The sequence below is a fragment of the Maylandia zebra genome, linkage group LG18, assembly GCF_041146795.1.
Source record: "Maylandia zebra isolate NMK-2024a linkage group LG18, Mzebra_GT3a, whole genome shotgun sequence".
Taxonomy (NCBI): domain Eukaryota; kingdom Metazoa; phylum Chordata; class Actinopteri; order Cichliformes; family Cichlidae; genus Maylandia; species Maylandia zebra.
In genome coordinates, this window is record NC_135184.1 from 6,973,008 (window position 1) to 6,985,760 (window position 12,753).

The window sequence follows — 12,753 nt, forward strand, 5'->3', positions numbered from 1 at the left end:
ATACAGAAAACATCAGTACATCCAGTGATCCAACGGACAAAAGACACACGTGCACACACCTTCTCAGGCAGTAGATGTGTGCAAAAGGGTAACGGGGCATGCAAATGGTCTATTTGTCCAGCAAGAAAGACTGTCATCATGGGTCTTAAGGGAAATGTCAAGATGCTAGGAAGCTAATCTTCCCCAGCGGGGGATCACCAGCTCGGTAACAGCCTGTGGCTCAACAGCCGAATGGAAATCCATCCTCATTTATCCTTGTTACCACATTGGTAGCATTAGCATGGATCGCCACCCCTGTGTCCAGCCATTACTATTGAACAAATGTTAGCGATGCTAGGTCCCTTCAGAATCATTCTCTCACTTTTGAGTAAGACTTAACTTCTAGCACTTCACTCTGTCCCCGTTAAAAAGGATTATTTGTTCTTTGTTAACCTTTATAAAAACACTTCACAGGTGATTCAAACAAAGGAAGGAGTTAGTCTTTGATGTAACATCAGCTTCCTCTTCATTCAGGAGACACCAGGGAGCCCACTGGGACCCCAGCAGATTTTAAACACCTCCCTAGATGACCACGAGCGCCGAATCTCCCACTCGCTGTATGGTGGCCTGGAGGGCCTCGATGACAACTTGATGCCCCGGCAAGGCATGCTGCCACGCACGATAGGTGAGTTCCAGCATAACGAATTAATTTTGACCTTTTTTTTGTACTCATTCATTGGCAACTGGTTCTAACATTTCCTGCCTTGTTGTAGTTTATGGCCATTTGCAGGTGCAATGTGATTCCCTGTTTCTTCTGCTTAAGGATGTTTATAGGGTCACAACTGCAGCATTTTACAGCAATTACAGCATTTTGTTTTGTGTGTTCTCTAAGCTAGCCTGCCAGGTTTTGTCAGCATGAGCCAGCAGTATCATCTGGAACCAGTGGTTTTTAATGTCTCTGTCAGGCCGCAGGAGGCAGAGATGGACAAATGCCCCCTCGACAGTTTGTTGCTTGTATGTTTTCTGAAAGTGTCACGCGTGCATTGGTTCTCAAACCTGCAACTCTCCCTGTTTCTAAATAACCCTTTGCTCAAACATGCTCTGAGCTGGTTTGAAAGTGACTGCGTGCGCGCGTGTGTGCGTGCGTGTGTGTGATTAGCAAGCATATTTGTATCTGTGTGTAAGAGCTTTGTGCGCATCTGTGCAGGATTGCATTTGTGTAGCACTTGAGTGATTGATGGATGGGTGGTTATGTTCGTTAATGTCAAAGAAAGGATTCTGTGCACCAGATGGTGAAATCGCAAAGCTCGCCTGTTTTAATTTCAAGAAAGAACAAAATGACCTGACCATCTTCCTACATCTTGTCCTTTGCAGTTGTTTATTTGCTTTGAATTCTTCAATTTCTCTTCTGCTGATTCATTGCAAATGAGCCCAAAGGGGAAAAAAAAGACACAGAAAATACTTTTAATGTAAATAAATTAACACTTTCTCTGTCACTCATAGCTTACACTTTTATATATACTGACAGTGTCAGAGTCAACCGATTTGCATAAATGGAAAACACTTTCAGATTAAGTTGCATTGATTAATGAGACAGATTTGCCTAGAGCTACTTTTTTAAAATACAAGATAAGAGTTACTTCAACTCTTCTTACTGTTTTTCTCCTTAATAGGTGAAGCTCCTCCATGCTGCTACAGTGGCTGCGTTCATCCATGCTTAACAAACAGCAAGCACATAATGAGCGTACAGGGTTGGGAGTGAAAGCACGAGGCAGATTTACAGCAGTTGTCTGCTTAGCAGTGGCAAATGAGATCGCTGTCACTTTGCCGACCAGACAAACTGATGTCTGAATCTTTTGTGAAGCTCGAGTTTATCCTAATGCTTCATGAAGTTAATACATCACTTTGTGTATACAGTTCAAAATCAGCATAATCTGCAGGGGCCTCCAGAATGTACTGACCAGACGTGTTTCAACAGTTGCTGATCTTTAGTTTTGTTGGACGGGAGAAGGCTTTCTAAAGACTGCAAAGAGTCTTTTTCTCTGCCTGAAACGAAAAACAAAAAGCAGTAAAGCTGTCAAGGTTGAACTGGAGCATAGAAGAGCTTTCTGCAAACAGTGGGTGGTTAATATGGGACTTTGTTAAACTTTAAAATCGAACCTGGCAGAGGGTCTTTTACAGAAAAAAGAAAATAATACGAATAAACAGTTTTGATTTTTCGGGGGTAGCTATTAGATAGTTACAGAAGTTTCCTGCGTCTTGTTAACTAAGCAAATATTTGAGCATGCTTTGGTTGCAAGTCAGTCTATCTATGTCGAGAGCAAAAACAAAAGAGGGGGGTTTTGAACAGATATTTGTTATCCGCAGTTTGGGTATGCTGAAGCCCTGAAAAACTAGCCGTTGCACTTGGACGCCAAGTCAGTGTACGAGCTGATGGGTTCTCAGGTTGTTACCAGAGTGGCACAGTCGTTGCAGTAATACTTTAAGGATTTTTTTCCTCTTTCTTTAAGCAAGAGATTCGATCCAAACAAATGGAAACTAAACAAACAAAATAATCTTCCAGAATAAAAATCAAAGTGAAGTTTGGCCTGTTGGTGAGGATGAGATTGTTTGTTAGGTGAAATTAAAGGAAGGCTGTACTAAGAAAAAAATATAGAAATTGTTATTAATATCTGCTTTTCTACTGTCAGTCTCCCTTAAATATGATTAAATATTGTCCAAAATGTGGAGCTGCATCCAGTCACAACCTTTACAAGCGAGAGATGGATTTTGTGAAACATGATGAGGCTCAACTTAAATTGAATAATGTCACCGCAGTGCTGCTGTAGTGTTGCAGCTCATGCCCCATCAGTATTTGTGTCTCCCAACACACGTGCCACGTGCTTTTTTTGATCTTCTGTCACGTGTCTTGTTTTTGTGATTTCACTGTGAACTGACTGGGCTAAGCAGGGAATATCTGATATCAAAGCACCGAGAGTGGTCTGTTTGTCCACCAGGATCAGGCACCGCATGCTTGAAACCTCCAAGGCTGGCCTATGAGGGCTGCACACTCTATAATTGCTATGTGTCACAGACACGTGACTCTTTTCTCTGCTTATTAAACACTTAATCAGCCCAGTGGATTTTTTCCCTTGACTGTTTAAGGAGGCATTTCAGCCTCAATATATCATGTAACGTATTCTGAGTCTTCTTTTTGACACGTGGTTTTAAAATCAAGTGGGTTATAAAAGGATTTTTTTCATGTACTTGAATCACTACAGATAAGCAGTTTGGGCTTTTTAGAACATTGCTCTGTGGTTTTGTGAAGATTGGGAGAGGTAGGGAAAGGATTAAATCCTTATATGAACTCTTGTTTAATTTGCCACTGTGGACTCGGCAAAGAGGATAAAGGTCAGCAATCTCAAACTTTAAGCTGGTAGACTCTGCTTTTCTTAGTATTTTCCTCATAAATTAACATTTTAAAGGTATTTTTTCAAATGTCTTTTGTGTTGTCTATAACTACATTTTTATAAAAATAAGATTTGATGGGGACCAGTCAAACTAGGACTCAGTTTGAACTTTATTCCTCTTCACATGAGGTTAGTATGTATATACATGTAATAAACTGTAATAATTATATGATTGTTGATCTTAATCCTGTGAAAATCACCCGACAGTAATCTGTAAAGTAAAAACTGCAGTGCAAATTACCCACCTGCTTAAAGTGAGTTTTGCAAAAATCATTAGCTGAACATTTTTTGTGTCATCTGCATCTTTCTTCTCCTTCTTTCTAGGGTGAGAATTATAGAGGCTGTGCTGGCAATTATAAATAAACATTGGATGGAGGGCCGATAGTCCGGCCAAACCCATCATAAACATCAGAACTTTTCTCCCAAACAATTGATCTTTCATCCCCGTTCTTAAAGCTATTAAAACTTTTTCTAACATTCATTCCACATCGAATTCTTCCCTTTATTTATGTCTACCTATAAAATGACTGTTTTGGCCCTCAGACCAGGTTTGCTGCAGTAAATGTCAAGTTTTTGATCATGACTTGACTTTAGAAGGTTGGTTCTATAGAACCCTTCTTGTTTGGATTGGAACAGTTTCTTTAATGAAAGTAGCGCTGGTGGAATCTAATGTTTGTCTTATAGAAAGATATTTTAGAGCTTTTTGACACCGTATTTGAGTGAAAGAAGACACCTCCAAGAATATGTCCAAACATGGGCGGAAAAACCCAAACTTTGGACATGGTTTCACACCACTACAACATAGGGTAACAATCGTGGCGTCTTTCTGTGTAATTTGGGTCAACCACCACTTTTAAAGTGCATGTCTGGGAGTTGGACGAGTGCTCTGGCCCGTGCTTACGTTTGTATTGATGGACCAGCTGCAGGATTTGCAACTTTAAGTTGTAGTAACTCCTGATGATTGCACGAGCTAACTTGTCACCCTTTGTACTTGAGTCAATTCCCTGTGAATTAACATAAATGTGGTGATTCGCCAACATAGGCAGCTGTGTTATGACTGATGTGAATACAGTGGAAGGGTCTGGAAAAACAGATGCACGGCTATGAGCTGCTCCATTGCTGCTAGTCAGGAGCTGTCAGGAAGAGACTAGAAGCAGGTCCCAGATGGGAACGCATGTGAACACAAAGTAGAGCTTTGCATGCTCAGCAAACCTTCTTAAGATAAATACAATTGTGTGTGTGTTTGAGTGCTGGAGGGGTCTTTCACAGTTCCTTGGAATAAGCCTGTTCTTGCGTTGTGAGGGTGCAGCTAAACATAAATCATGCATTAAGCTTTCTTAGAGGAGAACTTGGTTTCGAACATATCAGCTTGAATTTCGGACCACATGCACTCTTAGATCGCTTGCTGAAGATGCCAGGGATAAGAGAGCAGCTTAATTATTCCTTCAGGCCAATAGCTTTCAAGGCCCAGCACCCCTGGCAATAACCTCTTTGCTAATTATGCAAATACATTGAGACAAGACAAAATTAAAAGGAGGGAGGGGGGGAATGCTCCGCATGGCTTTCACCTCATGTTATCCTCCCCTCCTGCTACTTCCAGTTTCATTCAGAAAGTCTTTTGTACCCCCTCCTTCCCTCTTGCCAGTTCCATGTCCCCCTTTTTTCCTTCAAGTATTCAGCAGTTGTATACAAAAAGCATCTAATAATACTGGAGACTCACCAATGAAATGCTGCCTATTGTTCCACTGCAGCGCTGTCTAAAATTATTACAGCCGTTGGGAACAATAATTTGTGTTTATTGGTTCGATTCTCAGGTGATGTTGGGTGTGTGCTGCGTCCACATGGCACAGCCATTGTCGCTGGCTGTCGGCTGCCCTCGGGTGCTGGCACTAAAACAAAGAAGCTTTTTTTTCCCCGTCCTTATACCGAGCAACTGAGTTGACAGATTCATTGGTTTCCTACTCAGTAGCTGCCAGTTGATTGTACTGCAGTGATTCAAACTGTGACATTGATGGGATTCTCAGTGTTGCGCATTGGACTGCTTAGGGAAATGGGATTAAGTGGTTCTGTGAATGCACATGTGTGCGGACGCTTGTGTAAAATGTGTGTGGCTGTGGTCTGAGAGAAAAAAGTGGCCATGCTGTGCTGGAGGACCCGCCCGGACTCCCAGATTCACAGTGAATAACAAACATGCACAGCAGGAGGCGGGGCTGAAAGGAGGGCAAAGACACACACTAAAACCACTAGAACAGTTGTAGTTGTTCAGGGAAGGTTAAGGCCGTGCACTTTGCACACTTCTGCAGATCCAGCACAGCACATTCACACTGAGTGTGAGAGAATTCATGCTTGTACACATCTATATATCTATATATCTATATCTACACATCTATATATACATCTATATATATTCCTAGAAATGTGTGCATTTATTTCTTATTGTCTTTTTTCTCCCACTACTTTTTTAGTCACTACCAAGCACAAGGAGGCTGTAAATATTAACTATTTCATCATTGGCTTCTGAGCTCTCAATTTTGAAACCAGAACCATATTTAGAAGGTGGAGGGCAAAGTAATCAGTTCCTGCTGCTAACCTTGATTTACAAGCAGCTTCCCATACATCACTTACAGATAACTGCTGAAGTACTAGAATTTCAATCACCAAAACTGCAGCACAAACATCACTGTAAGTCATATTATTCCTTTAAAATAACACTCTAAATAGGGTTTTGTGTGGCGCAAGCTTTACTGCCTTATTATGTTTCCAAAATGGGATTAAAAAGTACGTTGTGCATCAGTCAGTTCACATAAATAAGATGTCACTTTGAACATTGACCGACAACATTTTAATTGACCTCTACACACAAATTTGCATACCCTAACACACTCAAACCTCCTCATCGCTCCTTTGTTTTCTCCTTTCAGCTCATTTACATCAGGTCATTCACCCATGCTAGCTGGATGAAATGACATGCTGCGGCCCTGCGGTCCCCTTGGTGCCTGGTTAAGAGAAGCAAACAGCAGGCCTGGCTTAGACCTCCTGGTCTCTGACAAACAAACTCCTCCCTAAGCTCAGTACACAAGGCTTTTATGAAGCATTGAAGATACCCTTTTTGATGCCAGTTTCAAAATACAGATTAAAGACAAAGTCATCTGCTGCATATCAATGAGAGTTTTTAAGCTGTGCTTTTCAGAGGCGGAGAAAGGAGACTATTTAATTTTTTTTTTTCTGCTTCAACACAGACTTTTTTTTAATCTTTATTTGTGAGGGCACAGCTTGAATTAATCATAGTGTTTTGACATAAGAGCACCATTGTGCCTGCTGCCAGACTCCTCTTGGTATAAGCTGATTAGCCAGAAGCCGTTTCACTCACCGTTTTTAAACTTCAAAATATGTTCCGTGGTTTCAAAAGTTACCCGTGTTTCATTGTATTTTGTTGTCCCTTTCCAATTAAACTGTGACTGCAGTCTCACGCTTAATACAGTAGTTGTCTTCTGTCACAAATAAATGAATTCCTGAGGGTTTCTCCAGTCAGCGTGCTCCTTTTTTCAGTTTTCATGATTTTCACCTTGGCGCCAATATAAATCGCGGATGCTGTTTTCTATGTAGGGATTATTCCAATAAAATAAAATCGCTGATGAGACATAGTGTCTTCTCAACTCTCAGGTTCTCCATATTGATAAATCGCTGCAGCACTGACTGATTAGGAAGTGTGGCTCAAATGTTCTCTCTGGAAATAACTCCTGATTTACGCTCAAGCACACTGACGGGGATGCTGTGTGGTTTGTACAGTAGACGGCGGCTGAGTACCAATTCATTTGTTGAGATGTGCACTTGTCTCATACATCTTACTGAACTGTAAGAAGAAGCAAGACTCTAATTTGAGTCGTGTCAATAAAACATATTGTTCTTCATTAGTGAAAGTCATGAGAAATGAAACCAGTCAGAAAGAAGCGGTATAAATGTAAACTAACTGATTTTGTTAGATTGCTTTACTCTGTCACACCGAGCTGTAAGACTTTGTGTTCTGGCGTGTTGATTCTCCGTCCTTTTCTCTCTTATTATTGACTTGAGAAATGCTGCTGTTGCTCTGAGTCTCAAGGACTAACATAACAACTTGGCTTTAACCTTTTCATTTTTTCTACATGTATATTTATGTCTTTGTCAGAGTGGAGATATACAAGTCTTCTTTGTGAAGTTGGGAACACAGAAAACTTTGGATCTGAAGGACCAAAACACATAAACACAGCGATGAAAACATAAGAATAATGAAAAGTATATTTTTGTCCCCTGCAGGAAACTATCAGCTCTCACCGACCGTCAACATGCCGCAGGACGACACTGTGATCATAGAAGATGACCGGCCGCCACTTCTTCCACCCCACCTTTCCGACCAGTCGTCCTCGAGCTCGCACGATGATGTCGGCTTCGCAGCTGATGTGACTCCACCGTGGACCAAAGAGCTGCCCAATCAGAATCACAGGTAGGCGGAAACTGTTGTTTCTGGTTAGCGTACAGTTTAACACGTTTTCCACAGAGCTACTGTGCCTAAATCTAACAAAACGGCATATAATATCTGAAAATAAGGTTTCTTGGAGAAAAACTTCATATGCAACAGGTTGTTTGTTTTTACAGCTACTTGAGACCTCGCAGTCATGCGGTATCAGGCACTAGATGTTAGCAGCGGGCTCTTTAAGCTCTGTAAACTGTGAGATGGTTCCTGTTCGTTCGATGCTCTGAACACTCGTTCTGGAAGCTGTTCCTTAAAATTTTACATTATAGCCCAGAGCATCATGTTGCCTCAGTAGCTGGCCTTTTCCCACAGTGCACCCCGATGCAACTTGTGACTGACAAGAGCAACAGAAAACATTGTTGTTCTAACAGATTGCTGCCATTACTTATTTAATGATTTGCCATTCGAAGGGCTGCACTGTACTGAGACCTTCCTGTCTTATTCAGCATGAACTTTTTCAGCAGTTTATTCTGGAGTAGCTCTTCTGTAGCATCAGACTACACAAGCCAGTCTTTGCTAACCAAAACACTGTCACATGTGCGGCTCCTTGGACCACTTCTGTTGGGCCCAGTTGTCGAGTCTGACCTTTGTCAGAGTCCCTTAAATCCTTATGATTGCTCATTTCCCTGTTGGCTCAACTTCAAGCACTAACTGTTCACTTGCTGTCTAGTACAGTATATCTCACCCTTTTGTGAGGTGATAATCAGTGTTTTGTCTGTCAGGTGTTTCAGTGTTGTGGATTATCGGTGTGCAGATTGTTTGTTTTTCCAGCTGATTGCTCTTTGATTGTAAGCAGCGTTTCCTGGAGCAGCTACTTTTCTTTTTCCCCCTACTATCCTCTCAGTCTGATGTCCTTTTCTGCCACAGTGATGATAAGGACATCTTGAGTGTGTCAGTGTGAGAAAGATTAACAGATATTTTTCTCTGTCTGTTTTTGTCTGTTAAGTTTTTCTTCCATTCTACTGCTGCCTTTATCTCCTCTTTTGCTTTCTTCCATCCAGATAACTCCTTGTCTCCTGCTGCCAGCCTTTCTGCCCTCTCAGTTCTGCTGTTTTTATTTTAGTTCTCACCGTCGTGCTGTCTTCACCAACCCTGTTTCTCTCATTGCCCCAATCTATATTCCACTAGTTCCAGTTGCTCAGCTCCCATACCTTCTTCTTGATTTTTGCCCCGTCCCTCCCCGATGCCCTTCATGTTCATGTTTGAAGGCCTCGAGTTCAAAGAGGACAGCTTCTTTGAATCCTTCTTAACTTATACCATGTTCAGCTTTCTTCTTCCCACTTTTCTTTCTTTCTTTTCTGCTTGTAGAATGTGTTTACTTTCATTTTGCATTCCTTTTATATAAAAAAAATTATGACAACTATTTCAAAACATTCCTGTTTTTGGAGTAATTAAATCCATTGAAATGATTTTGAACACATATTTGTCTGTGAGGTTTTCCGTGTGTGAGATCAGGTCCAGCTCATCTTAACCTGTCGCACTCTCCATCCAGCTCTGCGGCTCCAGATGAAAATCATCCAGATGGTGCTTTCCAGAGGGAAGGTTTTGGACGCCAGAGCATGTCAGAGAAGCGCACCAAGCAATTTGGAGACGCCTCTCAACTTGAAATCATCAAGACACGCAAGTCCAAGAGCATGGATTTAGGTAGAGTGTTTAAAAACTTTCTGCTTCTCTCCATCACTCAACTTCGACTTAAGAATTCAAGGATTTTCCAGATGCTACAATAATGCCTTTCATATAGACTAAAGCCGTTTGTACACCCTCCTCTTTCATATTCATATAGTGCTAATACTTTTTAAAACATAGTCGGCGTGTTGCATCAATCATCTTTGACTCAGAATATCCCGATGAAAGCTTTTTAATCCCATTCACATTAAAATCCAGGTTATGCTTATAAAGTAATTGTGTTTAGACGTCCTAAAGTTTAGAAATAACCAGTTTAATACCCATTGATACATAAAGTAAAAGCAAATAATCCACGAGGACCCACTATTGTTAATTCTAAAAGAAAATGTGAACAAATTAATAGTAAAGGCATATACAACATGAGTGCTATACCCATGCTTTGTTTGTTGGTGAAGAAAAAGTTGCATATGGCTTATGAAACTTTTTGGTGAAGTCAGTGTTTAAAAGTAATTTTTATCAGTTCAGTAAACCTAGTTAACTAGTTTAACTGGATTTCATTTAACCTTGAGTGCATATCTTTGCATGCTCCTCGCGTTTCACACATGTACCTCGTATTTAAATGTATTCCACCCCCTTTGCCTCTTGGTTTGAAAACACACTCTGCATCTCTCGCCAAAGTCAAGAACTTCACTGTGTTGATTCACCTTGAAATGGCTTCGAACAGTCGCTGATTGCTTTGGCTGCACCAGTCTCTCTGCTCGCACTCTCTATAATCATATCTAATCTTCCCGACCAGATTGCTGCTGTGTGCCATGTTGATATCACAACAAGTCTGATTGCTATCCTCAAACCCTCTTTTCATTTCCCATCTCCCCCCACACCGACCCCACCCCCCTGGTCTCGCATGGCTTCCGATCCTAATTGAGATGAGGCTCGTTCTGATGTTTGCAGCGCTACCTGTATGTTGCATGTGGAATGTCGTGAGCACTAACTGAACCCCAAATGTTTGTATCCCTTCTCTCTTTCCCCCCCTTCCTTTAACAGTAGCCGACGAGATTAACCTCACACCTCATCCTGAGACCTACACAGGTAAGGAACGGTGCACTGAAAGGTTGATTTAAAAGCCAAAAAACAAGAACATCTTCATCATATTTTCATTCTTGAGCTGCATCTCAGAAGTGTGGTACTGAAGGGTACAGGTGATACCGTATTTTTCAGACCATTATAAGGCGCACTGTCGATGAACGGGTCTGTTTTCACACATAAGGCGCATTAAGTTAAACAAAACAGTCAGATAAGTCAAACTTTAATCAGCTCATTCTTCTTGCTTCCTCCACTTCTGTACCATTGATTCATTAATGTTGAATTCTCTAGCAGCTGCTCTATTCCCATATTGTTGCAGTATATTAATGACTAACCTCATATTGTGGATGGATTATCTCAGTTTGTTCTCCTGACTGAAGTTTAGTCCGTTTCAAACATCCTGCCGTGGGACTGCATTTTCCCCTAACCAGCCGGGACCCTCTTAGCGTTCATCTTCCAGCTTCACTGTGTTTATGTTATGCTAACATAGCTGCGTTGCTAGCGATCATGTAGCACATCACTATATACCAGCTAGTCCAACTTCAGTAACCCAACAAATCATCATCATCAACATCATCATCATCATCATTTATTTATATAGCACTTTAAAAACACACCTGGTAGACCAAAGTGCTGTACAATACAAATATAAATATAGTAATAAGATAGCAGAAACCAGACATGGCAATAAAATTAATAAAAAATGTCAGTTACCCACAGAGTTAAAAGCCAGCGAGTAAAAATAGGTTTTTAATAAGGACTTAAAAACTGGCACTGATGTAGCCTGTCTAATATGGAGAGGAAGGTTATTCCAAAGCTTCGGCGCTGCAACAGAGAACACTCGGTCTCCTCTAACTTTCAGCCGTGACTTTGGGACCAAAAGCAGCAACTGCTCAGCTGACCGAAGGGAACGAGTGGGGACATGGGGCTTCAACAAGTCAGACAAATAAACAAGTGCCAGACCCCTTAGAGATTTAAAAACCAATAAAAGGACTTTAAAACGGATCCTAAATTCAATTGGAAGCCAGTGTAGAGAGGCCAAAATCGAGTGATGTGATCAAATTTCCTTCTAAAAATTGCACTAGTTGCAAGCGTGACAAAGTGCCCTGCCCAACCAATATTAAAAGAGAATTGCAATAATCTAAACGTGAAGTAATAAAGACATGAATAACACTTTCCAAGTCACAATTGGAAAGAAAGCACTTAACCTTCGTTAAACGTCTGAGGTGATAGGATGCTGATTTTACCACCCTGTTTATGTGGTCATCAAAGGTAAGTGCAGAATCAGTTTTTACTCCGAGATTTGTGATCGAACTCTTTAGTTGGGAAGTCAAAGCTGCAAGATCAACATCTTGAGTGTGAGAAAAACGATTTGGGCCAAATAAAATCGCTTCTGTCTTCCGATCATTAAAATTTAAACGTTTTTTGCCATCCATGCTTTGACATCACTAAGGCAGTCAAGCAGAGGTCGACTTGGGAGACTATCAGAATGACTAAAAGGTAAATAAAGCTGGCAGTCATCTGCATATAGATGGAATGACACTTTGTTTTCGGAAAATCACGCCAAGAGGCAAAAGGTACAGTGAAAGCAATAATGGCCCAAGAATAGATCCCTGTGGCACACCCCAAAGCAGAGGGGCCACAGAGGATGAAGCCGACCCCAACTTAACACAAAAGGTCCTATTTAAGAGAGGACTTTAACCACAAAAGTGCCGAACCAGAAATCCCCACACAGTGCTGTAAGCGAAAGATCAGCAAATCGTGATCCGCTGTGTCGAATGCAGCGGTCATGTCCAACAAGACCAGCACCGCATATTTACCACAGTCTGTCGCTATCAGGATGTCATTCATAACTTTTACGAGGGCTGTCTCCGTACTGTGAAATGGCTTAAAGCCGGACTGAAAGATTTCTGACAATTTAGAGTCATTCAAGTAATCCATCAACTGAGTATAAACAATCCTTTCCAGAATCTTACGAAAGGGAAGGTTAGAGGTGGGTCTAAAATTTGATATGACTAAGCCAGGTTTCTTAAGTAAAGGATGTATGACTGCATGCTTAAATTCCCTAGGTACTTGACCAAACAAAAGACTAGTATTAATGTTCAG

General features: G+C 41.2%; 1 protein-coding gene across 11 annotated transcripts in view; it reads left to right on the top strand.

The window, feature by feature from the left end:
- Nucleotides 1–12,753, top strand: part of pard3ab (par-3 family cell polarity regulator alpha, b) — a 248,872-nt gene that overhangs the window by 148,909 nt on the left and 87,210 nt on the right. For 8 of the 11 annotated variants that reach the window (XM_004565537.4, XM_076876531.1, XM_012923061.4 and 5 more), the window contains 4 exons: nucleotides 514–664; nucleotides 7,722–7,908; nucleotides 9,431–9,582; nucleotides 10,609–10,653. In XM_004565537.4, the coding sequence (XP_004565594.2) occupies nucleotides 514–664; nucleotides 7,722–7,908; nucleotides 9,431–9,582; nucleotides 10,609–10,653 (535 nt within the window). The remainder of the gene's footprint in view (nucleotides 1–513; nucleotides 665–7,721; nucleotides 7,909–9,430; nucleotides 9,583–10,608; nucleotides 10,654–12,753) is intronic. The other 3 variants (XM_076876530.1, XM_012923063.4, XM_012923064.4) reach the window with 1 other exon arrangement.